This window comes from Telmatherina bonti (assembly GCF_933228915.1).
Source record: "Telmatherina bonti genome assembly, chromosome: 10".
Classification (NCBI taxonomy): Eukaryota; Metazoa; Chordata; class Actinopteri; order Atheriniformes; family Telmatherinidae; genus Telmatherina; species Telmatherina bonti.
This window is the reverse complement of record NC_136628.1, coordinates 20,288,399-20,312,886: the sequence shown is the minus strand read 5'-3', so window position 1 is coordinate 20,312,886 and position 24,488 is coordinate 20,288,399. Positions and strand designations below refer to the sequence as shown.

Genomic DNA, 24,488 nt, shown 5'->3' with positions numbered 1-24,488 from the left:
TTCATGGACACAAAAACGTATAACAAGGAAGCTATTGGGTGCCAAATACATATATTTTCATAATTCAAGCGTCTGTGCTTTATCATTTTAATCAGTTTCATCTTAGGGACTGGAAAATATTTCAACAAACTAGAAACAACAGTTGGAGTTTTAGATCTTTTATTCTCTTTAGGAACAATGAATTTCTTTTTCACTTTGTCAGAAATAACAAGCATAAATCATAAATCATCCTGCCCTCAGCAACTAGCTTTGAAGTATCTCCACACACAGTGGAGGTCTCACGTCAGACTAACTCACTCTTTGGCTGTTCTGCTCATACACACACATATTTACACACACATACACACATGCCACACTGTTCCCCAGCACAAAAAAAAAGGCTTTCACACAAGATTATGGTGGCACTGTGGAGATATTATATCATAGCAACACCATGGCAACGCTGCCTACAGCCGAAACAAAATAGAAGCTAAGGCACAGCAAGCTTTAATCTGCTATTGCTTCATTTGGATGGTTTGTGGAAAGTTCACATTTCGGCATATCAATATGATAGGAAGGACCCTGAAGAACTGTGATGGCACAGAGAGCGCTGCTGATATTTACAGTATGGGCTGTACGTGTGTTTAAAATGCAGATTCACGGGCACAACCATGCATACACACTAAATTTCAAACATGCTTCCCAGAAGCAGTGAAATGGACACATGTCTTAGACATTGTATAACATTAAAACAAACAAAAAAAAAAAGACTGAATGACAATCATAACATCTAAATGGCACCTCATTAATTTGTAGTAGATATTAGATTAACACTGAAAATAGTGACAGGAAACTAAATCAGCAGTGATGTCCAACATAATGTATTTAAAGCATATTTATGGACCCTGTGAGTGTGTCCCCTTTATGTGATACAGATCCCTCATGTGGTCATTTTTTTTCTCAAACAAGTCCACTTTTCACAACACAGTGCTGACACAAATCCATATTGTACTGATTTCTGTATTTTCTGAGATAACAGAAGTATTTAGCTGTTGTTGCATTATTCGCAGAATGTGCATTATGTAAGAGTGAATAAGTGCAAAAGGAGCAAATACGATGTTATCAGATTTGTATATGTGACTTTTTCGAATGCATTTTGATAAAATTAGATGTTATTTTTATATCATTTCATTCATTTTCATTTCATTTTCTGAACCGCTTAATCCAATTCAGGGTCGCGGGGAAGCTGGAGCCTATCCCAGCTGGCTTTGGGCGACAGGCAGGGTACACCCTGGACAGCTCGCCAGTCCATCGCAGGATTTTTATATCATTCCATATTAATTCTAAGATAAAAAGGAAAAAACAATAAAATCAGATTCATGGTATGTATTTTACTGGCAGGCTACTTTACACTTTACAAGGATGGAGAAATTTAGAAAAACAAAATAAATAATTACTGTAAACGTTTGTAATTTTAATGTATTTTTAATTGCATAATATTAAATCATTTAACACTATGTTAAGATTTTAGATAGTTAAATCTATTCACTCTATCATAAAGGATTAAAGTAATATCAAATCTCCAGAGTAAATATAAATGTAATCGTTGTAGCATGTCATGATCATACCTACTAGTGCTTGCTACTGACTATAATATACATATATATACATGTACATATATATATATATATATATATATATATATATATATATATATATATATATATATATATATATATATATATATATATATATATATATATATATATATATATTTGAGTTAATTCTTAAAAAATTACTTTTCAAGATATTGGATAAAATGCTGAGTGTTTTTAGTTATAAATAATAACAAAATATATAAATACTCGCATGACTTAAAACAGTAACAAACATGAAAACAAGCCAATTAAATAAAACATTATTGCTGTTCTGAAAAATATAAATGACTTTTTTAATGTTTTAACTTGTTAGTCGTGGAACTGTCATTCAAAAAAATGACTTGAAAATCAATAATTTATGATATACTGTCATGCTGATTTACGACACATGACAAAAAAAGACTTCTGTATGTGCCAGCTCAGTACAGTATGGCTCAGCACTGTGAAACGACTTTTAAGTCCACCAGCTGGATGATTAACCCTGTGGGTCACTGGTTCTCGGGTCCAAGACAAAGCTTGACATCTGGGGCTCAGGTCTTAGCCTCAGGGCTCGCCTGATCTAAGGGAAGAAAAGAAGAGCGGATCCTCTGGACTTCATTCACACGCAGGTGACCAAATGCCTTGTTGTACCATTCTGGAGATTTCCCCCTGGAACAAAAAATGACAAATATTGCATATTAACGACTGCAAAGTTGGGGAAAACCTCAAGCACAAACACCTGAAGCATGTTCCTACCTGAGGTCAACCCTGGAGATATGCGTGAGTCTGGTCCTCCCCGTCCCACAGGGCTCGAGGAGGTACTGTGACTCCAGCACAACCCCTTTCACAGCTCCGAGGCGTGGGCTATTGTCATGTTCAACAGACACACACACCAGCGCGCAGGAACCTTTACACAAGTCTGTACGCCATGTTCTGCAGATTGACATGGAAAAGCAGACTTTCTTTAATGTGGTAATGAGTTATCTTGTCGCTGTAGCTAAGTGACACCAAGTCTGTGGATTAGTCTCTCATTCCTAAAGCAAAGCTACCGTACCTCAGTACCACATAGTCACAGTTGGGTTGAGGTGGCATGTTGAAGGAGGAGTAATGGTACACGTCTGTCTGTTTGTCCAGCGTCTCCAGAATCTTCTCCTGCTGGAATTCAGTCTGCCACAGTGGACGCTCTCTCAGCAGCCGCTGCAGCACCTCAGTGGGAGCTGCTGACACCTCAACGCACACTCGCCATCGCCTTAGAGGGTTACCATCTCCAACCTTACATACACAGACATGATAAGAGTTAAACATAGTGTAAGTAGGCATGATAATAATAATAATTAAAAAAAAAAACATCTTCATTTTTTAATTAATTTTTAACTCAACTTTTTGCATCACATGGTCAAATTACTGTTTCAACTGTGCCTTCTGTGGATAAAATAACAACTATTACTGACAGTGTTTTGTATTAATGTCAATCTATTGCAATATTTTCATTTGATCCCTCCCACCCTTCAAAGAATACATCCTTATCCTTATGATGCAATGCCCTCCTACCTTTTTAAATGCTAGCTCAGTGTGGTCAGAAGATGAGCGGGACACCCAGCCTTTGCTCTTATCTTTGGCCTCTTTCAGCAGGTTCTGGATCAGCCTTTCTAAGTGTGCATGATAGGAGCCTTCCTCATCCTCTTCTTCCACGTCCTCCTCCACTTCCTCCTCGTGAGCCTTGCAAAGCTCGTCCAGCGGGGGAACCATCAGCTCCGCCTCCATGTAAGAGTTACGAGACTGGGTAACCATTTCCTCTGGGATCTGGGGAACAGCGGGGGAAGATGAGTTGCATCAAAACAAAGTGCAATTTCATTGTATTGCCAGAATATGCATGGGGGTGGCAAAGTGACAGAAGTGACTCCTAAGTACTCCTGTTTTTAGTCAGTAGATGTGGAGGGAAAAGCAATAATAACACAATGAATGACTGGTGGGCAAAAGTTCTTTAATTTGCAAGAAAACTACATACACAGTGATGAAGCAATAACAAAATAATATTTCTCCATGTAAGCTTTAACCTCTAATAGCATAAGGGTGCAGCAGTGCCTATAAAATCGGCAACTAACACGTCTAAAAGACACCATTAATTTTTAACAGTAAATAAGGGTTTTAGAGCAACACATGCTCCTATCCAGAGTAACATTTTTCTTTCAGAGGAGGTCTTTCATAATTCAGCAACTACATCTATAACAACAGCATGGCTTCGTAGTAGAAGAATCCAGGTGCTGGATGGACCTGCCTGCAGATGTTTATGAAAAACAAAGAACTAAGAGAAACCCAGGATTGTTGAGCAGCTAGAATTCCCAGATGTTTCCAGACTGATATGGAAAGAAAAAAGTGGAAAACATAAACCTGTCCCAACTTTTCAGATGTGCCGCTGTCACTGAATCCAAGATGATCTAATGTTTTTCAATAAATTAACCCATTCAAATATAAAAAGCCGTGATCTGCATGAAGCTTATGCAATGCCTGGACATTGTGTAAGCTTATGGAAATGCTGCCATGGCATCTGGGTTGTCGTCAAAGCTAAAGATGGTCCAACAAAATATTAAAGTCAATGATTTTTTTTTGTTGTTGTTGATGCATGGACAGTGTAGTAAAATCTCTCACTTTCTTTGCATTTCTCATGTTTTTTGTTAATTTTCTAAATCATTGTTTTTCTCTTTTCATTACATTTTTACAAAGCAACCCAGCAGTTTTGGTTATATGTCAGAACCATATGTGTTCTTATGAAACAGATTTTCCATAAGCTCAGTCAACCAGGCCTGTTTTCAGCTTTATGACAATATGGTTTCCAGCTCATGTTAAAGCTTATTTATCTTAAGAAGAAGAAGATTGATGAACCCCTGAAATATTTTATTGGACTGTAAAAGAAAAGTGACTACAGGCTCTCAGACCTGTCCAGTGAAGTTAAAAAGTACCATATTTACTGTACCTCTGAGATGTAGTGGAAGACGAATGTGAAGTTAAATAAAACGGGGAAAAGCTGAAGTTTAAGCACAGTGCATTTGTAATGTGCTTTAGTGCATTCTGTTATATTTTTAGTACAAAAGTGGTTTAAATGTTTTAAGATTCAGTGTCTTTTGCCAACTCTCTGTAGGTTAGGAAGAATCACTTATTCTATCTTTTAGAAAACCATAATAAGCTAAAATGCATTGTAGTCATGTGTATATTTCTCAGAGTCTGACAGCAGCAGTATTTACTGTGCTCGCTGACTGCCTCTAGGCAATGATGATGTACAGTTTTAGAAATGGGCTCATTAAACACAATTAAAAAGTGGTCTTGAATAATTATAATAACACAGCAGGGGAAGCATCATTCAACTTCATAGTTGTTTGCATGGTTTGAACAACGGAGGGGGGGGGCTGAGAGGAACTCGGTTCCTATGAAATATTGGAGCTCCCCCACATTCAGCTGGAACTTTAAGGGGGGGGGGGGGGGGGGGGGGGGGGGTCCTAAAATGAGTTCACTTCAGGTTATGTTTAATTTTCCACTGAGTTTCCTGATGCTTCTTGTGTAGTATTAATTTGTCAGCTTATTCATTTATTTAATTTAATTAAATAAATCTTTCAAACGACCCAGGCGATCTGTTTCTTCTCTTTAAGCGACATGGAAAGCAGCATTGTTTGTTTGCTGTGTGCTGTGAATGTTACTACAATGAACGCTCGATAACCCTTCTTTTAGTGGTTATTATTGCTTTTGATTAAATAAGCTGCGTACAGAAGTATCAGAGGAGTTTTTTTGTTGGCAGTAGCCCTTTTTTTGACTGTGCTATGTGCACTAATGTATATGTACGTGCAGGTGACTTACAAAGTCATGGTACATGCCTGAAAATAAAGCATCCCTGAAAGCCCCGGTGTAATTTGAGCCCTGGCTCATATTTAAGGATACAGCCATGCAAAGGTTAGAACCTCACCTGAAAGAGGCGCGGGCACTCTGTGATCATGTGCGCCAGGCCCTGAGTGGCAGCCAGGTTCTCACTCAGGTCTTTCTGATCAGGGCGACCTGTCGTGTACTTTCTCTGGATCGACCTGATGCAACAGAAATGACACAAATTACAGACAACGTTCTGTCAATCAGATAATCACCTACAAAGACAGACAGAGGATTTTAATGAACAGTTCCCAAACATGGATGGATAACACCATAACGTAAACCTAAAAAAAGGCCAATGCTTTTAGAGGTGATATTAATAATAATGGCTTCAATTAAAAATAAACACCAACACAACAAGTCACGATTAGTGGAGAGCATTTGGCAAATCAGAAGCATTGTTATACGGGTTATATCATTGAAATATCTACCTTTATCTTATAAATATTCACAATGACATGCATATCATTGATCCATCCATCCATTTTCTTAACTACTTTTTCCAGTTAAGGATCACAGGAAGCTAGAGCCTATCACATCAATCACTGGGCGTAAGGCGGCGTACATCCTGGACGGGTCAACATCCCATCAAAAGGCATATCATGCATGTTTAAAGTATTCAAGGAATTGTAGCATAACATGGCTTTAAATGTAATCTAAACTCAATAAAAACTAAACTGTTGTGGTTTTGATTTCAAAACCAAAATGAACTATCTGTATTGTCATTTCTACTGCATGTGTACCTGGGTGACAGCGTCTCATTCTTCAGTATACTGAGGTGAAAAAGCGATGGTCCCAAACAAACAGCAAGATTCATCGGTGTCATCTGGTTCTCCTCCACCAAGGATGTAACATCCCGCAGGAAGTAAAGCAATGTTTGCAGAACCTCCCTGTTTTCATCCGGCATCAGCAAAATGGCGGCTCTTACGGCCTGCAATCGCTGCTCCTTCGGAACATCTAGTTAAAAAAAAAAAAGGAAAGAAAACTTAGCAGAAATAACGGATTGAACACTAACATTAAAGTCATCAGTGGTAAGAAGCTAAAATCCACATGCAGAGTGAATAAAATCATTTGCAGTCACATCCTCTTACACTGGTAAATGTGCAGGAAGGTTTCTCCCAGTTTGTTCGTCAGCAGAGGCTCAGGCAAGTCTCTGAAGAACTGTTTGACCATGTCGGCCACATCGTAAGCTGACTGGTCCTCGTAGCTCACACAGTCGGGAGACAACTCACACTGCTGCCTCAAAGCCTGAATTCGAGACTTCACACCAGACTTGCGGAACAATCCCACCTGAAAGGAGACAAGAGGAAAGAAAAGACGTAAAGGAGGGATACGCACATCAGCAGTGGCTCATATTTACTCATAACAACCATGCACGTTGGCACAAAGAGATTTACAAATCCGGTCCAGTATAAGCAGTTTTCTCACCTGGTCCAGGCAATGTGTTCTGAGATGGCTGAGGGCCTGTTGTAAACACAGAGGGAGTGGAAACCCACAGCGCTGGACATGGACGATAAGGGGAACACCAAACACACTCTTCTCTTTGTAGTCTGGCACCTTCATGCGCTTCATAAACTTAGGCACAGACCTGGCAGCGATAGACAGAAAACTATTAGGGAGGTGTGTGAGAGAAAGAGTGGTCGTGCTTTCATTATCTTCCTCTTCATGTACATGCTGGTCAACAGGATTTCCCTCTGGGGCATAATAAAAAGACTGGCTGTTGACAACACAGGGGGTGTACTTGTGTTTGTTGGTCATGGAGACTCGTGGTGTGAGAATGAAAAGATGTTTTTTGGTTAATGCCTCTGCCCACACAAACCCATTGATCTTCAGGTGTTTACAGCATGCATAAAGGTGTTAATTGTGCATGTGGTCCTGCGGTTTCACTTCTATTGTTGAGTCGGAGGGAAGCTTTAAAAACAAAAAAATAAGTAAAAAGGCTACTGGAAAGGCCGTCTTGCACACACACCCACACACACACACACAGAGCACACTTTGTCCTGCTTTGAAGGCAGAGAGGATATTGGGAATATTAGTTCAATGGAAACACAGTAAACAGCTTCCATTTCTGCCTGATGCAACATCTTGTGACTTCCCTGAATTATAATTTATGAAAAAAAACAAACTGAGGAACTTTTATGTGGCTGTGTACCCACCATGTCCAGCCATGTTTATTAGACATGGAGTATTTCTCCATGATGGCGGTGAGGCGGAGTAAAGAGAACTTCTGCAGAAGGCTGAGCTGGCCTGCTGATTGGCTACTGATCTGCAGTGAAGATGCTGGCTGGTTGAGATGATCAGAGGTTCTGAAACTGGGCCATCGTAACCTGAGACAGGCAGAAAATCCTAATGAACATTGTATGATTGTGACTTGTTTGCAGTAAATATCAGATTGCTGATATCAGGTGTTATTATAATAGTTCTTGGAAGCTTGCTTTACACATCAGAACACAGCTGGACTCGGCAGCAGACACTGATGCCACACACTCTGATCTGACTGGCTTGAACAACAAATCAATCAAGCTTTGAAATGATGACATTGTTGCTTGGTTTTCAATTCATTTAAACAACCTTGTTTTCATGATTAAGACAGTGTAACTACAATGTAGGCACTCATCCAAATATTGTCTTTAGTGGCAGTAGTGGTAGAGTCTAGCTGGAGTTTAGATAAGTTCATGTCTGAGTAGGAGGCAAAGATACCTTTCTGTACAAACCTTTCTGCATTTCTGGACGGGTTACTTTTTATTAAAATATCCATTTTTTCAACAATCCATAGTGTTATTGTTTTGCCTTACTGTTTGTGTTAGCTCTTTTGCAACGCATCATTAGTTGTACATAATGCTTTTTTTTGTCATATGTTAGAATTTATTCTCACTGTATACTTCAGTTATTATAAAACAGATAAAAATAGGACCCAAGGTGTAATGAACCATCATTAGCAGCCACTCACCTTGGTCTTGTGAGGGAGGCCCCGACTCCAGAGTCCCGCCTCTCCCTACTGGTCTCTGTCGAATCTGTGTCATTTAAGGAGACCCCATCTCTTTCGCCTTCACTAGGGGTGGTCCTGCCCTCCCCCTCTTCTTCTCCATCCCCCATGTCCCCCTCTGGCAGCACACTACGGCTCCAGTGGTCCACGATCTGCTGCAAGCCACTGACGTGCTGGATGATGTCATCCAGGTGAGGAAACAGATTGTCTTCCTTTTCTAAGTCCAGCAGGTCTCCCGTGCTGGCGTACAGGTGGGAACCCGGCACGTTGTCGTAAACACTTACCCTGCTGCCCCGTGGAGCTCCAGGACAGGGGGGTTTGGATAAAGGTTTTCCGCACCAGGGTTCACCCAGTCCATTTTCAGGGGAAGAACTTTGGCCATGTGACTGGGATCCATTGTTCCTGTCACTAGGGGAAGGTGCCAGGCTTTCTATGGATAGGGCTTTGGGAAAAGTGCCTGGTTTATGGTCTTTGGGGATGTGAATGAGAAGGTTTTCATACGAGTGAAACTGGTTCCTGCCAAACTGGCTTTGACCTTCGGTCCTCTTACCCTGAGACGGCAGGTCCATGTCCTCCAGGTATATGCTGCTTCTCTTGCTGGCAGTGCGGGGTTTCGTACATACAGGCTTCGCCACGCTGGCCACCACAGTCTCACTGTCGGAGCTCACGCTCAGTTTGGACCGGTCTTTACAGTTATTTTTTAGCGGGGCGGACGCGACGTCGCCACAAGTTTGGTTGTTGTGTTTTGAGTTTTGCTCTAACTGGCTGATAGGTGTGCACTGAAGCATCTGAAGTGCCTGAGGCTCCTCACCCTGTAAAACCGGCCCACTGATGACCAGTGGTGGCCTGCGACTTGAGCTTTTACGCCTTGTCGAAGGCCCCCAAGTGCGCATTATTTCCATTCTACGCAAAAACTCTTTGGCTTTACTCCGCCCTCCTTGCCCATGTCGACTGCTTTTGATGGGTAGGGAGTTGTAGTGTGGAAGCTCTCTGGGTGGTTGGTAGGAAGCAGAGAGGGATGCCATAGATATAGAATCAGGCATGGCAGAGGCCGAGTCTTCACTGTGGAGTGAGGAGATTTCTGTGATCTCCTGCTCACTCAGGTCCGTTAGCACGCTCTCACTGCTCACTGTGCTGCGAAGACCCTCCCCTTGACCTGTTGGGCTGCTTTCATTGGTGCTGTCCAACAAGAAGTCTTGCAAACGAGACCAGCGTCGACTGCTCCACTCAAACGTCCACCTTTTGCTGATAGCCAAAGGGTCATCTTCATCAGAATCCTCACTCTGTGGAAGGACAAAGGCTTTTTACTTTTGGCTGCGACTGTCTCCTCATTCAGAGGTTGCTAGTTTTCAAGAGGGGAAAATGAATAAATAAGAATGATGACCCTTAAAGAATCAGTAGAAATGCAGTTGCAGCAGTAATCAGGAGTACAGAGTGAGTGATAGTGGCATTAATCCGAGCTGCAGTGGCCATCTTCCAAGGGATGACGCCACACACTTCAAGCTTGAGCAATCTAGCTCTAGATGAACAAGTTTTTCAGAGTTAGAACTGAGTTTAATCAGGAATCATGACAAATAAGAGATACTCTGGCAGCTGAAACAGTGTGAAGGACACTGCATAACATGACTCACTAACAGCATCTGAGAAAAAGCTTGAATTGATTTTTGCTCACCTCGAAACAAAACAGCAGAATGAATTTTTCTGATTAGAAAATGCAGACTAAGTCATAAAAACATTGCAAGTATTTAACAAATGGATGAGAGGAATGTCAGTAATGAGTGGTTTTCTGGTGTTTGTTGTTATAAGTTCCTACTGTTGAGTTCAGATCTTTAATAGTATGAATGTTACCTGGATGCACCGCTCTTTTCATTGCAAATAATGCAATTTTTGAGGTATAAATTTGAATATTTTGGCATTTCCTTTATTGATGCATTGTTGAATCCTATTAGAAAGTTTGAAAAAGTTCCTTTTTGTGTCGTTGCGATGCATTTGTATGTTCTGCAGAGCAGGAACCTGCTGGTAAAACCGTTTTTTACTGAGTCTAGCCTGATTGTTTTAAATCCATTCCTGTCTGAAAAAATTTAAATAAATAAACTTAACAAAAAGACACTTACCTTCTTCTTGGGGTGGCTGACATCCAGTTTCATGGAGGCACACTTGTTCAGAGTATTCAAGCGCCTGCAATACACATGCACAATCACATGCTAAAGTTAAAGCTGCTAGCATCTATTTGTTTTATTATAGTTGTGCATTTGTGTCCTGCAATGAAACACTGCTCACTTTCACTCTGCAATCTTACTTTTCACCACCAGTTTATCCATTTTCCTCCCAAGTCTGATATGTCACTGTCATACAATCCTCTTCCTTTGCTGCGTTAATCTTCTTTACTGACGCTATCCCACTTTCTCCTCCCTCTCTATCTCTGACTCGAACCGATCCTCGCCCTTGAGGAGTTCATCCCCACCAAAACACAACCAGCTCCTCCCATCCAATCTCTTCCCTCCTCCATTCATCTGCCACCTATCCTTAACCCCCTCCTGAAGAAAGTCTACTGATCCACCCACAGGCTCTGCTTTCTGTAACTCGGGATGTGAAGAGCAGCTTGTTGGGATGGTAGTGTCTTTTAAGATGGGCTATACAAAAAAAACATGTTCTCTGGCTCATTAAATCTGTCATTTGAAACATTTCAGCCTCCCGCAACGCTGTAAGAAATGCTGATTTGTCAACTATTAACATTGTCTGTTCTATCAGATAAACACTAGGATCCTTTATTGCTGCGTATCGGCCGCAACAATGCCAACATAAATCAACAGAGAGCAAACAGCCTAAGTATTTTATAGCTCTTTAGACATTTTGTTGGGGGTCTGATGAGTATGCTCTCACAAAACAGCTGTCAGGAATCGCTGATGCTATAATTACCACACCCTTGGAGAGGCGGGCGTTGTTAGCAACGCAACAAAAAGTTGTTGGTGCAGGAAAAGAAAAGTTCTGTGAAAAGGGGACACAAGATGTAACAAAGAAAGATCAAATAGGTGTACAAGTTGACTTCATTTGTAATCCAAACCAAACGCTGGCATCCCCTGACTCTTTCGACCTTACCCTCACCCATTCACACACCCCCTCTATTTTTGCCCCCGAGGGTCTCTGTCATCTTTGAATGGGAGTTCAGAGCATGGCAGGGGGAGGGGAGGTGGCCAGATCAAAGCCTGGGTGTCTGGGATGGAGACATGAAAAGGGTGTTCATTAAGAGTTGGGGTCCTGCATCTGATGAGGAGCAGTTAGCACTGAGCTAAAGGGACCAGTCCAGTCAGTGAACTGTGACTGTCACATGTACCCTGGTGTGAGTGACAGAGAAACAGCTGTGTTTGTGTGTGTGTGTGTGTGTGTGTGAGTGTGTGTGTGTGTGACTGGGTTTATAGCATGTCCTTACCGACACAGAGGCTCAACCAGATCCCGGTCCAGAAAGTCATGGTCCCTTTTCACTGAGGAAATATCGACTGGAAACTGGGAATCTGTGGGGAAAAAAGAGAGAAAAAAGACTTTCTAGTTAATGACTGACAAACAACAGGAAACAAGAGTTTTCTCTGCTGGTTAGCTGTTAATATAATCTGTTTAGTGTGCCCCAGCTGCTGCCAACACAGTAAAACACTCATCATTTGTACGCAGACATTTCAAGCCCCAAAAATAACTAGAATCCCACATAACGCTAAAAGGAGTCAAGCATTTTATTTTGGTGATTGTCTGCATGTGGAGGCAGACTGCTTGCATCAGGCCCACAGCCCAACATCTACAACCTCATATTACTGGATCTCACAACATTTCTCTGAGCAGCAGCGTGTGTTTGTGCGTGTGCTTCTAAAGAAAGACTGCTGTTTTAAGAGCCTCTTCATTGATTACTAAGGGCCATTTCCTGTTTGTGCTTCAAGTGTATGAGACCTGATGATCATCACATGAGCTAGCGCCTGTAGGTTTGCAAAATAAGATAGAGAGGAATGAAAACAGAGGATGAAGAAGAAATGAAGGAACAGTAATACACTATATATATATATATATATATATATATATATATATATATATATATATATATATATATATATATATATATATATATATACTGATTTTGTTTCTTCTTCTGTTGTTCTTTTGTTTGTTTTTCTTCAATACATCACTTCTTCTGCATTTTATCCCTTTTGAAGTGTTTTGACAACGATTGGCTAGGAGGAAAGACATGGATGAGTCATATTATGAGGAAAAAAGGTGGGAGAAAGAATGGAGAAGGAGAGGCTATGAGAATCCCAGTGGTGATAACAAGGCCTTTCCCATGACCCCCTCCTTTTGGACAGGAACTGAGCGCTGGAAATAGAACGAAACAGCTCAGAGGACAGGGATGTGGAGATGGAGGGATGGCAGGAAGAGAGAAAGAAACATAGATGATGGAAAAATAAGGCAGAGGGAGAAAAATAACTGAGCACAGAGAATAAACAAAGGGAGCTGATGGGAGAAGGAGGTTTTTGTGTGAAACAAGGCAGCTGTATAGAAGCTGGACTTTGACCACTTTGTGTGTGTGTGTGTGTGTGTGTGTTACCTTCGTAGAGCTGAGCGTACTGTGGAAATCCCGCTGCTCGAAGCCAATCACAAGCCTCTTTAGCTTCAATCTCTGCAGGGCAAAGAGCAGATGCTTTAACGGAAAGTTTCATGCACACATCCACGTACAGGTTTTTGTGTTCATTCGTTTTATGCCTTTAGTAGCTGACTATGAAACCTGAAATTATTCATGAGATCTTTGACATTGCCTTGCTCCTGCATCATCCAACCATTGAATTTTCTGAGAAAACCCTCTATGAAGCAAGTCAAAAACAGAAGCACTAACACAGAAGTGCTTTGTTATCCCTAAGTGAGCACTTTTAGCATACAAGGAAGGAACATCTCAGACATGTATTTTCCCTCTGGGAAATCACTGGAATGATGAGACTCAACGAGCTGAAAAAAAATTAATACTGCACTCACAAATGATATCTACCCATATATACTGACTGCCAGAACTCAGCTGTTAATGGGTAAATGTAACAGGCCTTACACATGGAACCACAACCCATTAGGTGCTGCTGCCAGCACCCCGAGACATTTTATGGGCTTTCGTTTTACTACTTTTTTCCGCTAGCATATATATTGCACACACTGCTAAACTAGCACCACTGAAGTGTGTGTGTCTAAGTTTTTCTTTATGAGCAGATGCTCTTTGCAGCTGCTCTTTGTGCTGACAAAGACAACTGAATTGTTGCCAGCAAGCAAAAATTACTGGACGTGTATAGACCTTCTAAAAAGGATGAACAGGCCATTGCAGGACACATCTAAACAATGGAAGTAGTTAAATAAACCATAAACATCTAAACAAAGATGTAAGCTATAAATACAATGACGTATGAGCCGAAAGCCACTGATCTATTCTCATACCTATTTATTCACGCTCACTTGTCTCGGTCACTTGTTTAAGGGAGCTGGCAGTGAATGGGAAAGGCACCGCAGAAACACACAGGACAAAGTTCAGCAGAGTAATAAAAAGCCTCCGTCCTCACCATCACAGATGAGAACGCTCAGAGGAAATGACACTGTCGCCGCAATCCTGCAATTACATCCCTCTTCCAACATTCTTTGCATAACTGCTCTCTCACCATGACATACGAAGCAACACGAGGGCAGGCTGTGAAAAATATCGTTTTTGTGAAGTGTTCTGAAAATAGACTGAACAGTCAGAGAGATCCTACTGAGAAGCATTTCACCCATCAAAACTTACTGGATGTCCTCATGTTGAGGGGGACGGCATGCTCCTATATCTCCTTTGCTCCAGCTGAAGGTTTCTCTCCATCCCGTAGCACTTCCATTTGCTGCTCTGCAGCTTTTCCATCAAGTGGCAGCGACTCGGTGCTTTCTTCCTCTCTGCCTCTCCAACCCTTGTGTTTACAGCTCTGCCTCTTTCTTCCAGCCTGCCCCATGCAGGTTTTCTCTTCCCTCTAATTTTCTCCTCAACCTCTCTCGCATTTCATCTTTGTTAGGATCCACATACAATATCTTTCTATTTTTACAACCCCCTTTTACTCAAAACTCTCTCTGAATTTGGCTTCTCTCATCTTCTTTTTCCTCAGTTTCTAACTGGATAAAACCTTCTTTTACTTACATGTCATCCTGTTCATGTTGTCTTTATCTTACACCTCTCCCATCTTTTCCTTACACCATTCTCTAAAACAAAATTTCTCCCTCAAACATTTTTCCTTTATCCTCCTATCCCTTCTGCATGTTCCACTGGAGCATCTTCATCCTTTTTGCCTGCTCCACTCTTAGGACAAAGTCCACACCTCCTTCGTCATTACCATAACTGCCGTCTCCCCATCAAATCCATTCAGGAAATGGCTAATTTCGGCTGGCGTTCCCGTCAGCAAGACCCCTGAGGTTGCAGGCGGACGACTGCTCGATGCTAACTTCACATGTCAGCTGAACCCATTGGCTGGCTAGCGAGGAGACTTTGACCTTGGCTTCTTTCTGCTGGATCCCCACAACAATGTGTGGGAGAATCCAATGTGCACTCACACACACAGTACAGACACATAAGTGTGGATATTTGGGACAGCCCAGATGTTGCCCCCAGTGAGTCAGAGAATGTGAAAAGGATGAGACAGTCAGACAGCTGGGGTGGGGTGGGGGTGGGGGTGGGGGGGGTTGAAATGGACAGACCCTGTGGGAAAACCACTGGGAGGAAGACATACCACATCAGCTGTTTATTTATGTGAGATTGTAAGATTGGTGCAACCAAAAGAAAGAAACCAGTACTTAAAAATTTAATGTGAATGGAGAGCAGAAGAAACTGCAAGGACTGGAAGCAGGAAATTACGAGTATCCCTGTGTGCCACAGAGCTTAAAAAAATTCAGAAACCATCAGCAGGTTACGTCGCTGAACAAACTGCACTGTCCCAGTGAACCAGGGACAGTTCTCAGAGGACTTTTAAGTCTTACGCAAACTTGTGGTATAAAATCCTTAAAATAGTCAACAGTTGCACTAATTATTCCTGTTTTAGGTAGCAGAAATTTTTTTTTTTTTTTTTTTGTTCTTTTCAGTGAATTTGTTGACAGTAACAAACATGGTCTTATCCTTTTATGCTTGTTAAAACTGAGAAGCTGAATACATCACATGGGGGGAATGAGTCACAGCGTGGTTAACTTCACGACTGTTCTGAGAAGCGACAGTCTTATTAGTTAGTTGTAATTTATCATGCCTTTTTTTTTTTTTTGCATAATATGAAGTTTAAATATAAAACTGTAGTTCAAAGCTAGTTTAAAAAAAATAACAAAGGAGCCTGTCTCATTGTGTATTTGTGCATATGGAAGTGGAAAAGTGCTTTTGTCATTGTGTAGAAAGACTAGAGGCACCGCTCTCATCAGTGGGAACAAAGTGCTGTGATGCATCTGTGCAGAATTTAATCAAGAGGTTAATTAGCACATAAACATGGTATAAGTAGACCACAAAACACCACAGTGCATGCAGTCAGTCAGAGCTAATCCAAGCTCCCCACCGAGCTTTTCCTCTCTGTTTCATGTCACTTCGATCCTGCTGTGGAGAATATATGACAACAGGGGGCAAGCTACTAGAACCACAGCTGAGAAGGCAGATGGATGGTGTGTGCATGAGGGTGTGCGCATTTGACTGTGTTGGTAAATGATTTTGGGCATCCATGTGTGGGACAAAGGGGGTGCAGTGTAATTCCTTACATAACAAGGGTGCCAGCAGCGTTACATAATAAACACAATACAAGCACCCCAATATCCTCACAGGCTTTTTTTTTTTTTTTAAATGAAAGTTAGCCTCTGTTCTCCACTTTACATTTCCTGCCTTTTATCTACCGCTACAAACCTTGACTCTCTGACAGCCTTCCTCCTGTGTTATGTCTGCCTACTACTGGGTCTCAAGGACCCTCAAGAGCCTTGCATGACATCATTTCCTGCTCTGAATATACCATGCGTCCAGAGCGGCATGTGAGCTAAGACCAGAAGCTCCTGGGCTGAACATGTCAGTGGGACTCGGCTGGGATAAGTGGTGGACGGTGGTGTGCTAATGGATGTGAACAGTAACAGGGAGATGAACGAGTACACTAAACTGTGTATGACTTGTTCTATACGACGAGTCTTTTGGTCAAAATCTGAGTGATTTAAGAGAAATAAATGGCACAGATAAGAGACAGAAAAGACTGTGAGAATACACATTGACGCAGTCACACACACCCACACATACACAGGCTGCCTGAAAAAACACCATATTCCCACATATGTTAAAGTACTTAGTCCTTTATGTTAAAAGGTCAAAAAGTAGTAAAGAAGACAGAGGAAGAGAGATGGGGAAGGGTGAAAGGGAGAGATACTAAAGAGGAATATGTCTGTCTTGTCTTATGCGGTTCATCTGTGATGATGTCCTGCCCTCAGGAATGCACTGTAAAACAAAATCAATACCAGCATGAAATGAGTGCAGGTTCAGGCACAGAGTCTGAAAGTCTGGCGTTCCAGTGACTCAGAACTGGATGGTTAAGAAATGCCTGAAATGAAAGACATGGTGCCACGACTGTCAATTAGTGCTAGGCCAAAACAGATTATGGCGAATGTTCACAGCTTCAATTTGAATGAAATCGCAAAGATAAGCGATGTAGAGGTCATCAAGTTGGGTATAGAGTGATGCCATTTTTTCTCCAGCAGAGGGTGTTAAAGAAAAGTGTTAGAGCATTCACATACACACACACACACACACACCCACACACACACACACACTGAAATCACATCAAACTATGACATGGCTTCAGGCTAAGGTTGCATGGAAGGCTTGGTTTGTGTGCATCACACCTTATCCTCCTTGTCAGACGGGGTTGGGTGTTCATGTTAAACTGTTCTCATAAAGAAACAATCAAGTTTTCAATTTTAACAGACCAGTGTGTTGAAGCCAAGAAATAGTCACAGTAGCAGCATAACAGTCTGTTCTAACGTGTTAACATTCGTTCTCACAGACACACAAAGACTATTTCATTCTAAAATCAAATTATAATTTAAAGAAATATCTGAATAATAAGAGCAGAAACATCAGATAATCACATGCTACTGTAGTTTAGGTCTAGTATTGTTCAGAAAGAGCCACAGGAAAGCAACATATTAAATTTAATAGCAAACATTTACCCATAATGCAGGTAGTTAACACTTAAATATTAACAGAATAATATGGTTAAGTGATTGCAAAAAAGCAGGAAACCACTGCATGTGTATGGTCAGTTTTAAAGATGCTGTTAGTGGACATAGTTTGTTTATGCACTCACAAACTCAAAAACATGCATGAACAACGCCCGATGCTATTCCACTCTGAATTAACTTAAAAATGCCATTCTGTGGTGTGATTAGCTAAAAAGATCTCAGATTCATGTGAAACCTATAGTTTCCACATCATTTGGGAATCAGTAACTATCTGACTTCTATTTGGTGCAAAATTCAATAATAGATATATATGATGGGATGGTGATGCATAGTGCACTTGGCAAGAGTATCAACAGAACTAAAACAGGTCCGTGAGGATCATATGATTGCAGTTCAGATACACCAACCATGGAAATATCTGGGATATTATAAACCAAAGACAACGACAAAGATTTTCCTGGAATGTTTATGGACTCACTTTCATCCCTGCAAGTTTAAGTCTGTCTAGTACGCAAAGTCAAGGCATGTTGACCATGGGCGCTTTTACCAACCTTTTAAAAACATCATGCTGCCATTTATTAAACAAGATTATATTTACAAACATCTGCATTATTTCCGTTGATATGTGCATATTAATGTGCAAATCACAATCAGAGTTGCGATAAACTGCATGGATAAAACTAAATATCCCTGGATATATGATCAAATTGTTTGTAATAAGTGTCTGGTAATATTAGTCTGGATGGGTCTATAAGGATGTTAGTTTAGTTTGGTTATTTTTGCTGCTATTGTTGTTGTGTTTTTTGTTTTTTTTTGTTTGTTTGGTTTTTTTTTTTCTCTCAATCCACCAGCTGCTGGAAAACTCCCTTCATGAGGAGAGAAGAGGGCGTACTCATGCCAGAACCAGGGAGTGGAAGTGAGAGGAGTCATCACCACATACAGGCAGATACATGCCTTTCCATATACATTCTTCTCATAACTTTCCTCACACATATATTTACCTCAGGAAGCTCAATTCATTATTGACAACAAAATAAGACTTAATGACATTTCTATCCTAACTACAAATAAAATGTATGGCATTGCATTTTTATGCAAACTGCGTCACATTGGTCCTGTAAAAGGCTTCAGAACAGAGCGTAAACAGCTAAACGCCTCTGCTTTGTGTGTGTCGTTCTGTCGGATGTTCTTTTTAGTCCTTGGGAAACATGAGTCATGTGACAGGAAGTTAAGGAAGTAACCAATTGAGTAGGCGGAACGCAGACAAAAACAATAACACTTCAGTCCTCTGGGGTTTGTTATCAGATTAATAAAAGACATTTGCCGGTGTAGAAGTGGCATCATGTTTGGGTCTAATGCTTGCAATCTGGTATGCTCTGCCTCATCCATAGGAAGCTCTACACAAAGTATGAGAACAGTTGAGAATATGTGTTTAATAGGTATGGTGTACAATGTTGTGTAATAGATCAAAAATTGAGAAAATCCTAAACAAAGGCTAAATCTCATAGAAACTGGTTGCAATCAGAGGCTTCCTTCCCATGTTTTAAAAGTGACATCAAAGCTTACATTGTTTGGAACTACAGCCAACACACTCTATCTCTGAATAGACAGAGCAGCTGAGAAGTAACTTGTGTTCAACCACAAGAGGCCGCAGGCTTTGACAACCCATAATTTTACCGCTCCTATCAATGAATTTAAAGTGAAAAATTCCCGTCTTTTAACCTGCGAGTTCATCAAGCTCAACATGTCAAATTAGAGCAAATGAAAACTCATTTGATTCTAAAATTCCAATTTTGCCTCAACTCTGTATTTACCTTGTGTCAGTCTTTTCAGCAGCTGCTGGCGGGCAATGATGCGGGACAGGCGCAGGGCGGAACGCCGTCGAGGGGTATCTCCCAGCCTCAGGTAGTATTCCTGACCGTCAGGTGTCATGGCTTCCAGACAAGTTCCCTCACTGGCACTGTCGCCATCACTCCCGCAGTCATTGCTGTCGCCCTCTGTACTGAGGTCCATACTCTCCACACTGTTATACAATTCCGTGTTCCTGCTGTATTCTGCGCTGTCTGCGTTGCCCTCGCTGCAGATAATGTCAGCACTCTCTACATTGTACACACTGTCAACCATGGTTAGACTCACAGTGAGTTCTGCAGTATCCACAACACTGGTACCATCCTCCCCTCTGGCAGTTTCAGTTGTGGTTACATCATCCACAGGGTCCACATTGCTGCTCATGGTCTCCTCATTCCCTGCAGAACTTGCCCTGTCTGCACCTTCACAATGTGCTGAGGCAGCCACGCTGTCCGTATTCACTGCAGCATCTACAACATCCATGGTGCAACCTACAGCCTCCCTGATGTGTTAACCTCAGAAACCTCCAAGCCTTCCTTGCTCTCGTCCAGTTGACTTGTTGTGTGAGCACTCCTTCTGAATTCCTGCCTCTAACATGCTCTCACTGGAAGTTGCCTGCCTGCCTCCTCCCTCCAACTCACAGTCGAACAAACACACAGGCTTCATCACACCACCTGACTCAGTTGACAGCCCTTGTTCTCCCCACCCACACTCTCCTCAGCTGAGATGGGAGGAAGATAAACTCACAAACTGTTGCTTCCACAAGGATTTTTTTTTCTTTAATCATGTGACCAGCAGCCAATGGCCCAAGTGCTCTCGGGAACACTGCCCTGCTTCCTGAAGTTCTGCCAAGGAAACTATTTGGTACATGCCCCAGGCACATGTGGAAATGTGTGCCTGAGAAGGACATATTTGTGATCAGTGGGGATAGGCCTGGAAAAAAAATATGATCTCAGCAGCCACATCCCGATGTGAAATAAGGAAGGAGCAGAACAATAGAGGGTATGTGGGTGTGAGACTGCGCTAAGGAATGTATGTAGGAGCAAAGCTATTGTCTCCACTACAGAGTAGGACCGTAATACCACCGAGAAATGTACTCCAAATCCATACCATCCACTTCAGTGTAGTTGTAAAACTTTGAATCTGATTGGATTTGAACACACTGCCCTCTTGAGGATATTTAGGAGAACACTATGATGATGATGATGTCTATTTTTTAATTGTTTTTAAGTCAAGACAAACAAAAGAATATAGGCCAAAGAATACTACACAGGACACAGAGTGAACTGTCCTGCTGATTCAGGGCAACAACTGGCAACCAAAGTAATGCTATACTGGGTCAAATAGATGTGTACTCATGGGGTACGGACAGGGCTGTAGTAAGCAGTCAGTAATATAATATCCAGCATTCTACAGAGTTACAGCAGTCTGGCACAGGACAGGGAGCGAATTAGAAATAAATCAGTAACGTTATGAGAAATACTGACTTCATATGCTGCTGGAAGCTTTTAGACGTAATATAGTTTAGTTGTGTCAAAGTTATATAACTTAGCCAAACTTTGTTTGCAACAATAAGAATGGTAATGGATAAATCTCTGAATCTATCAAAACATTTCCTTAGTCAGAGATTTAAACTATTTCTTCATATTTCCACTTTTTATTGATTTTATTTTGATAACCATTGCACAAAATGAGCATTTTCTTTGCATGAGTTTTGCTCATAACTCTAAGACAGGGATGTCCAGCTCCGGTCCTCATGAGCCACAATCCTCGGTTTTCCATGTATCCCTGCTCCAACACTCAAATGACTCAAATAAAGCCATGGTTGTGCAGAACTTTATTGGCCGTTGGATCCATTTTAATGGAAGCCAGGTGTGTTGGAACAGGAATACATGGAAAACCTGCAGGACAGCATCCCTTGAGGACCAATTTTAGACACCCCTGCTCTAAGAAATGAGTTTAATATACTGTATATAACATCTACTCTATGTTGTTTATCAACATATGTAATCAATGAATTATAGTTAATTTATTCCATCTAAATCTTGAAGAGAAAAAAAAAAGTAGTCCTTATTATGCTCCATGTCTTAAGCTTTCCTGTTGTTAAGTGGCATTCTGAGCTTCATAGTCCAGACCTTCTAGTCTTCAGAACATTTGGTGCTACACTACAGTTTCTGCGTCTCCAATCAAAACAAACACAGGAGTCTCCATCACTCACATCTAACCTGTGTAGTTGGGAACAGATTATTAAAAATAAAGCTGTTTGTGTAAATCCCTTTATTTCCATGTATTTTATCTAACAAACACACATACATAAACACTCACACTAGAGGAACTAAATCCCACAAATCCCACATGGAAAGGGAGACCCCACCCCCAATAATAATACAACAATATGTAGAATTACAGTTAAATCCATCCCTTATTATGCAGTTTCAGTTTTCACACACACACAAACACACAGCCAAGTGAAAACATGAAAACAATAAAATTCATTTCATTCAATCACTTTGGCAAACCCAACGTTACAGCTGAAAATGTCAATTTTTTGTGAATACTCTGTGATGTTAATCTGGATTACATTTCTGCTATATATGATCATATTTAAGTGCTTTTTTTATTCAGACAATTTCCATTTCATTAAACCTGATTTTAACTTGTGAGGGCATTCAAATAACAAGCAACCTATTTTGCAGGTTACATTTCTCAATGAGATGGCCGAGAACAAAGTAAACAGCTTGAAATTGAAAACATTTGACCAGCCTGGATATTCCTTCGTCCCGGCTGATTCCGAGAGGAAAATGTGCTGCTGAATACCAGCATAACTATAAGGCCAGATGTGCACATTTTAAGGATTCCCTATCTCCAAATCTGATCCAAACAGATGTGAATTGTGTGCCTTTGAGCTGATGGGTTAAACAGTGGGCTGAGGGAGGGGTGGTGAGGTTTGGAGGGGAGATTTTTGGGCTCTGGTTTGTGTACAGAATGAATGAGTGAAAAAAAAAATGATGGTAAATAGAATTACTGGGGCTGCAGGTGTCCCCTGGTATCTAATTTGACAGTTAGCTATGAACAGAATATTAATTAACTAATAACAACAATCATAAATCACATTTACAGTTATTACTAAATCAGTGCGGAAAAAATCTTCAATGCTGCATCTGTCTCCTGGTCAACTCCAACACTTGTGCAGGCCTAACAGGAACTCTGGAGGACTGATGTGGTCTGGGGTGGTTTGGGTTAGTTGTGGATGTGGGAATGTTAGACGTCTCATTTTTTTAAGTGGCGCACATCTCTGTAATCACATCAAATCGACGACACAGCAGCAACAAACTCTCATTTTCTAGAAGCCCTTTTCCCCCCTCACATTTCCTCCTCTTCCTATCTCTCTCTCTGACGCACAGATGAGCCACAGTCTGCGCATCCAGGTCACTGTAAATACAGAGCAAACGCACTAGCACTCCAAACCTGGTGCATTACGCAGACGGGAGCATCTGAACCTCTGCAGTTAAGGCGATGAAAACCAAAACATTGGCTGCTGGTTTGACCACGAAGATAATAACTTTAAATTCAACCAGTCTCCGAATTGGAACAACGAATATGAATGCCTGGCATCTGAAAGCACCGCTGGACTGTTTTCCACAGCACATGCCTGCGCTGTTTTCAGCACTAAATTTGACAATGACCTTCCCAAAATAATCAGGGAGCGCGCAGCGCACGTCGCTGCAGGCTTACGAGGTTATATACAGCAGCCTACACACACTGGAGATAAACTTTTGTCCTCGATATGCCCCTCTTATTGAACATACAGGGCAGTGAAGTGGTAAATTCCCACCAGGCTGACCAACACACACGTAGCCTACCATGTAGTCAGCTTTATGTTTAATAGAATAAGAAGAAACTATGGCAGCAGCTGTTTGCTCCTGCTGTTATTACAGCCTGTGCAGTTTTAAACATCTACAAACGGCATGCTGCAATAAGTCTCACTTCCATTTTTGGCTCTCTGACCTGCGAGTCGTCTCTCCCGGACATTTCTCCACAGTAGATCCCAAGCCTTGGACGTGGAGTCCCGCAGCTGCTCGCTGATCGACCGCCGCAGCTGCAGCTTGTTGGCAGACTTTCGCTGGGTTGTCATTGCGGTGCCGCCGGACGCATATTCCCCCCCGACTGTAAGCGGCACTCAGACAACCCTGTTACTCCTCTGTGTCCTCGGTTCCACCACTGTGACCGGCTCCGGCTGCCGCAATAGTCGTCACCGCTTCACCTGGTATGAGCTGTACGGCTCCTCTCTCGCGCTGCGTCACCTTCCTGCACCAGCAGAGGCGGCAGGATCAGGTCTTACTGGCAGGACCCGCAAAAGACCCGCTGATCTATCTGATCCAGCATTTCTGCCTTCCAAATTCCGCCTCAGTCGTATGTAGGGCGAAGGTACAGAAATGTTCCAACATAACTTCTGCATGCAAAGCTGTAGAGCCAGATGTGAGAGGCGGTTTCCTACTCCCTGAGTGTAAAAAGACTCCCTCTTTCTCTCTCTGTCTTGCATACACACACACGCGCGCGCACACACACACACCAAACCATGTTCTCGACGATGCAAACCCACCCATTCACCCAAACAAGGATCTCTTTCAATCCCCTTGACAGACGTAGCCTAATAACACTCAGTCATGATACCACACACACATGCACACAGCTCCTAATTCAGAGCTGTATATCCAGACCAAGCTTCACTTATATGTGCCCCTTCAGTCATAAATCCGACTTTGGTGTGCAGATACTCACTCAAGTTGAGATGTAAAATAACTAAAAATATTTTTTTTAAGTTGATACCTGAGTAATGCGGTCTGGTTCCAATGTGAGAATACATTCTCAGTGTTAAATGCAAAGACTTAACTTATCTGAGAGTT

At 41.7% G+C, this 24,488-nt stretch overlaps 1 protein-coding gene across 4 annotated transcripts; it reads right to left on the bottom strand.

Moving 5' to 3' along the window:
- Positions 1-1,806: 1,806 nt before the first annotated feature.
- On the bottom strand, positions 1,807-24,070 carry stard13a (StAR related lipid transfer domain containing 13a). 4 transcript variants are annotated; one of them, XM_079247845.1, is made up of 14 exons: positions 23,590-24,070; positions 13,100-13,171; positions 11,945-12,026; positions 10,629-10,692; positions 8,479-9,797; positions 7,685-7,855; positions 6,957-7,116; positions 6,620-6,818; positions 6,272-6,485; positions 5,572-5,686; positions 3,168-3,419; positions 2,671-2,888; positions 2,373-2,549; positions 1,807-2,285 (listed from the first exon to the last, which is right to left on the bottom strand). In XM_079247845.1, the coding sequence occupies exons 1-14, from the start codon at positions 23,714-23,716 to the stop codon at positions 2,168-2,170; spliced, it is 3,288 nt and encodes a 1,095-aa protein (XP_079103971.1). In that variant the 5' UTR covers positions 23,717-24,070; the 3' UTR covers positions 1,807-2,167. The 4 variants fall into 4 exon arrangements, with proteins under 4 accessions (XP_079103971.1, XP_079103969.1, XP_079103972.1 ...); XM_079247843.1 differs by lacking the exon at positions 23,590-24,070 and adding an exon at positions 19,548-20,126; XM_079247846.1 differs by lacking the exon at positions 23,590-24,070 and adding an exon at positions 14,309-15,039.
- Between the last annotated feature and the right edge of the window lie 418 nt (positions 24,071-24,488).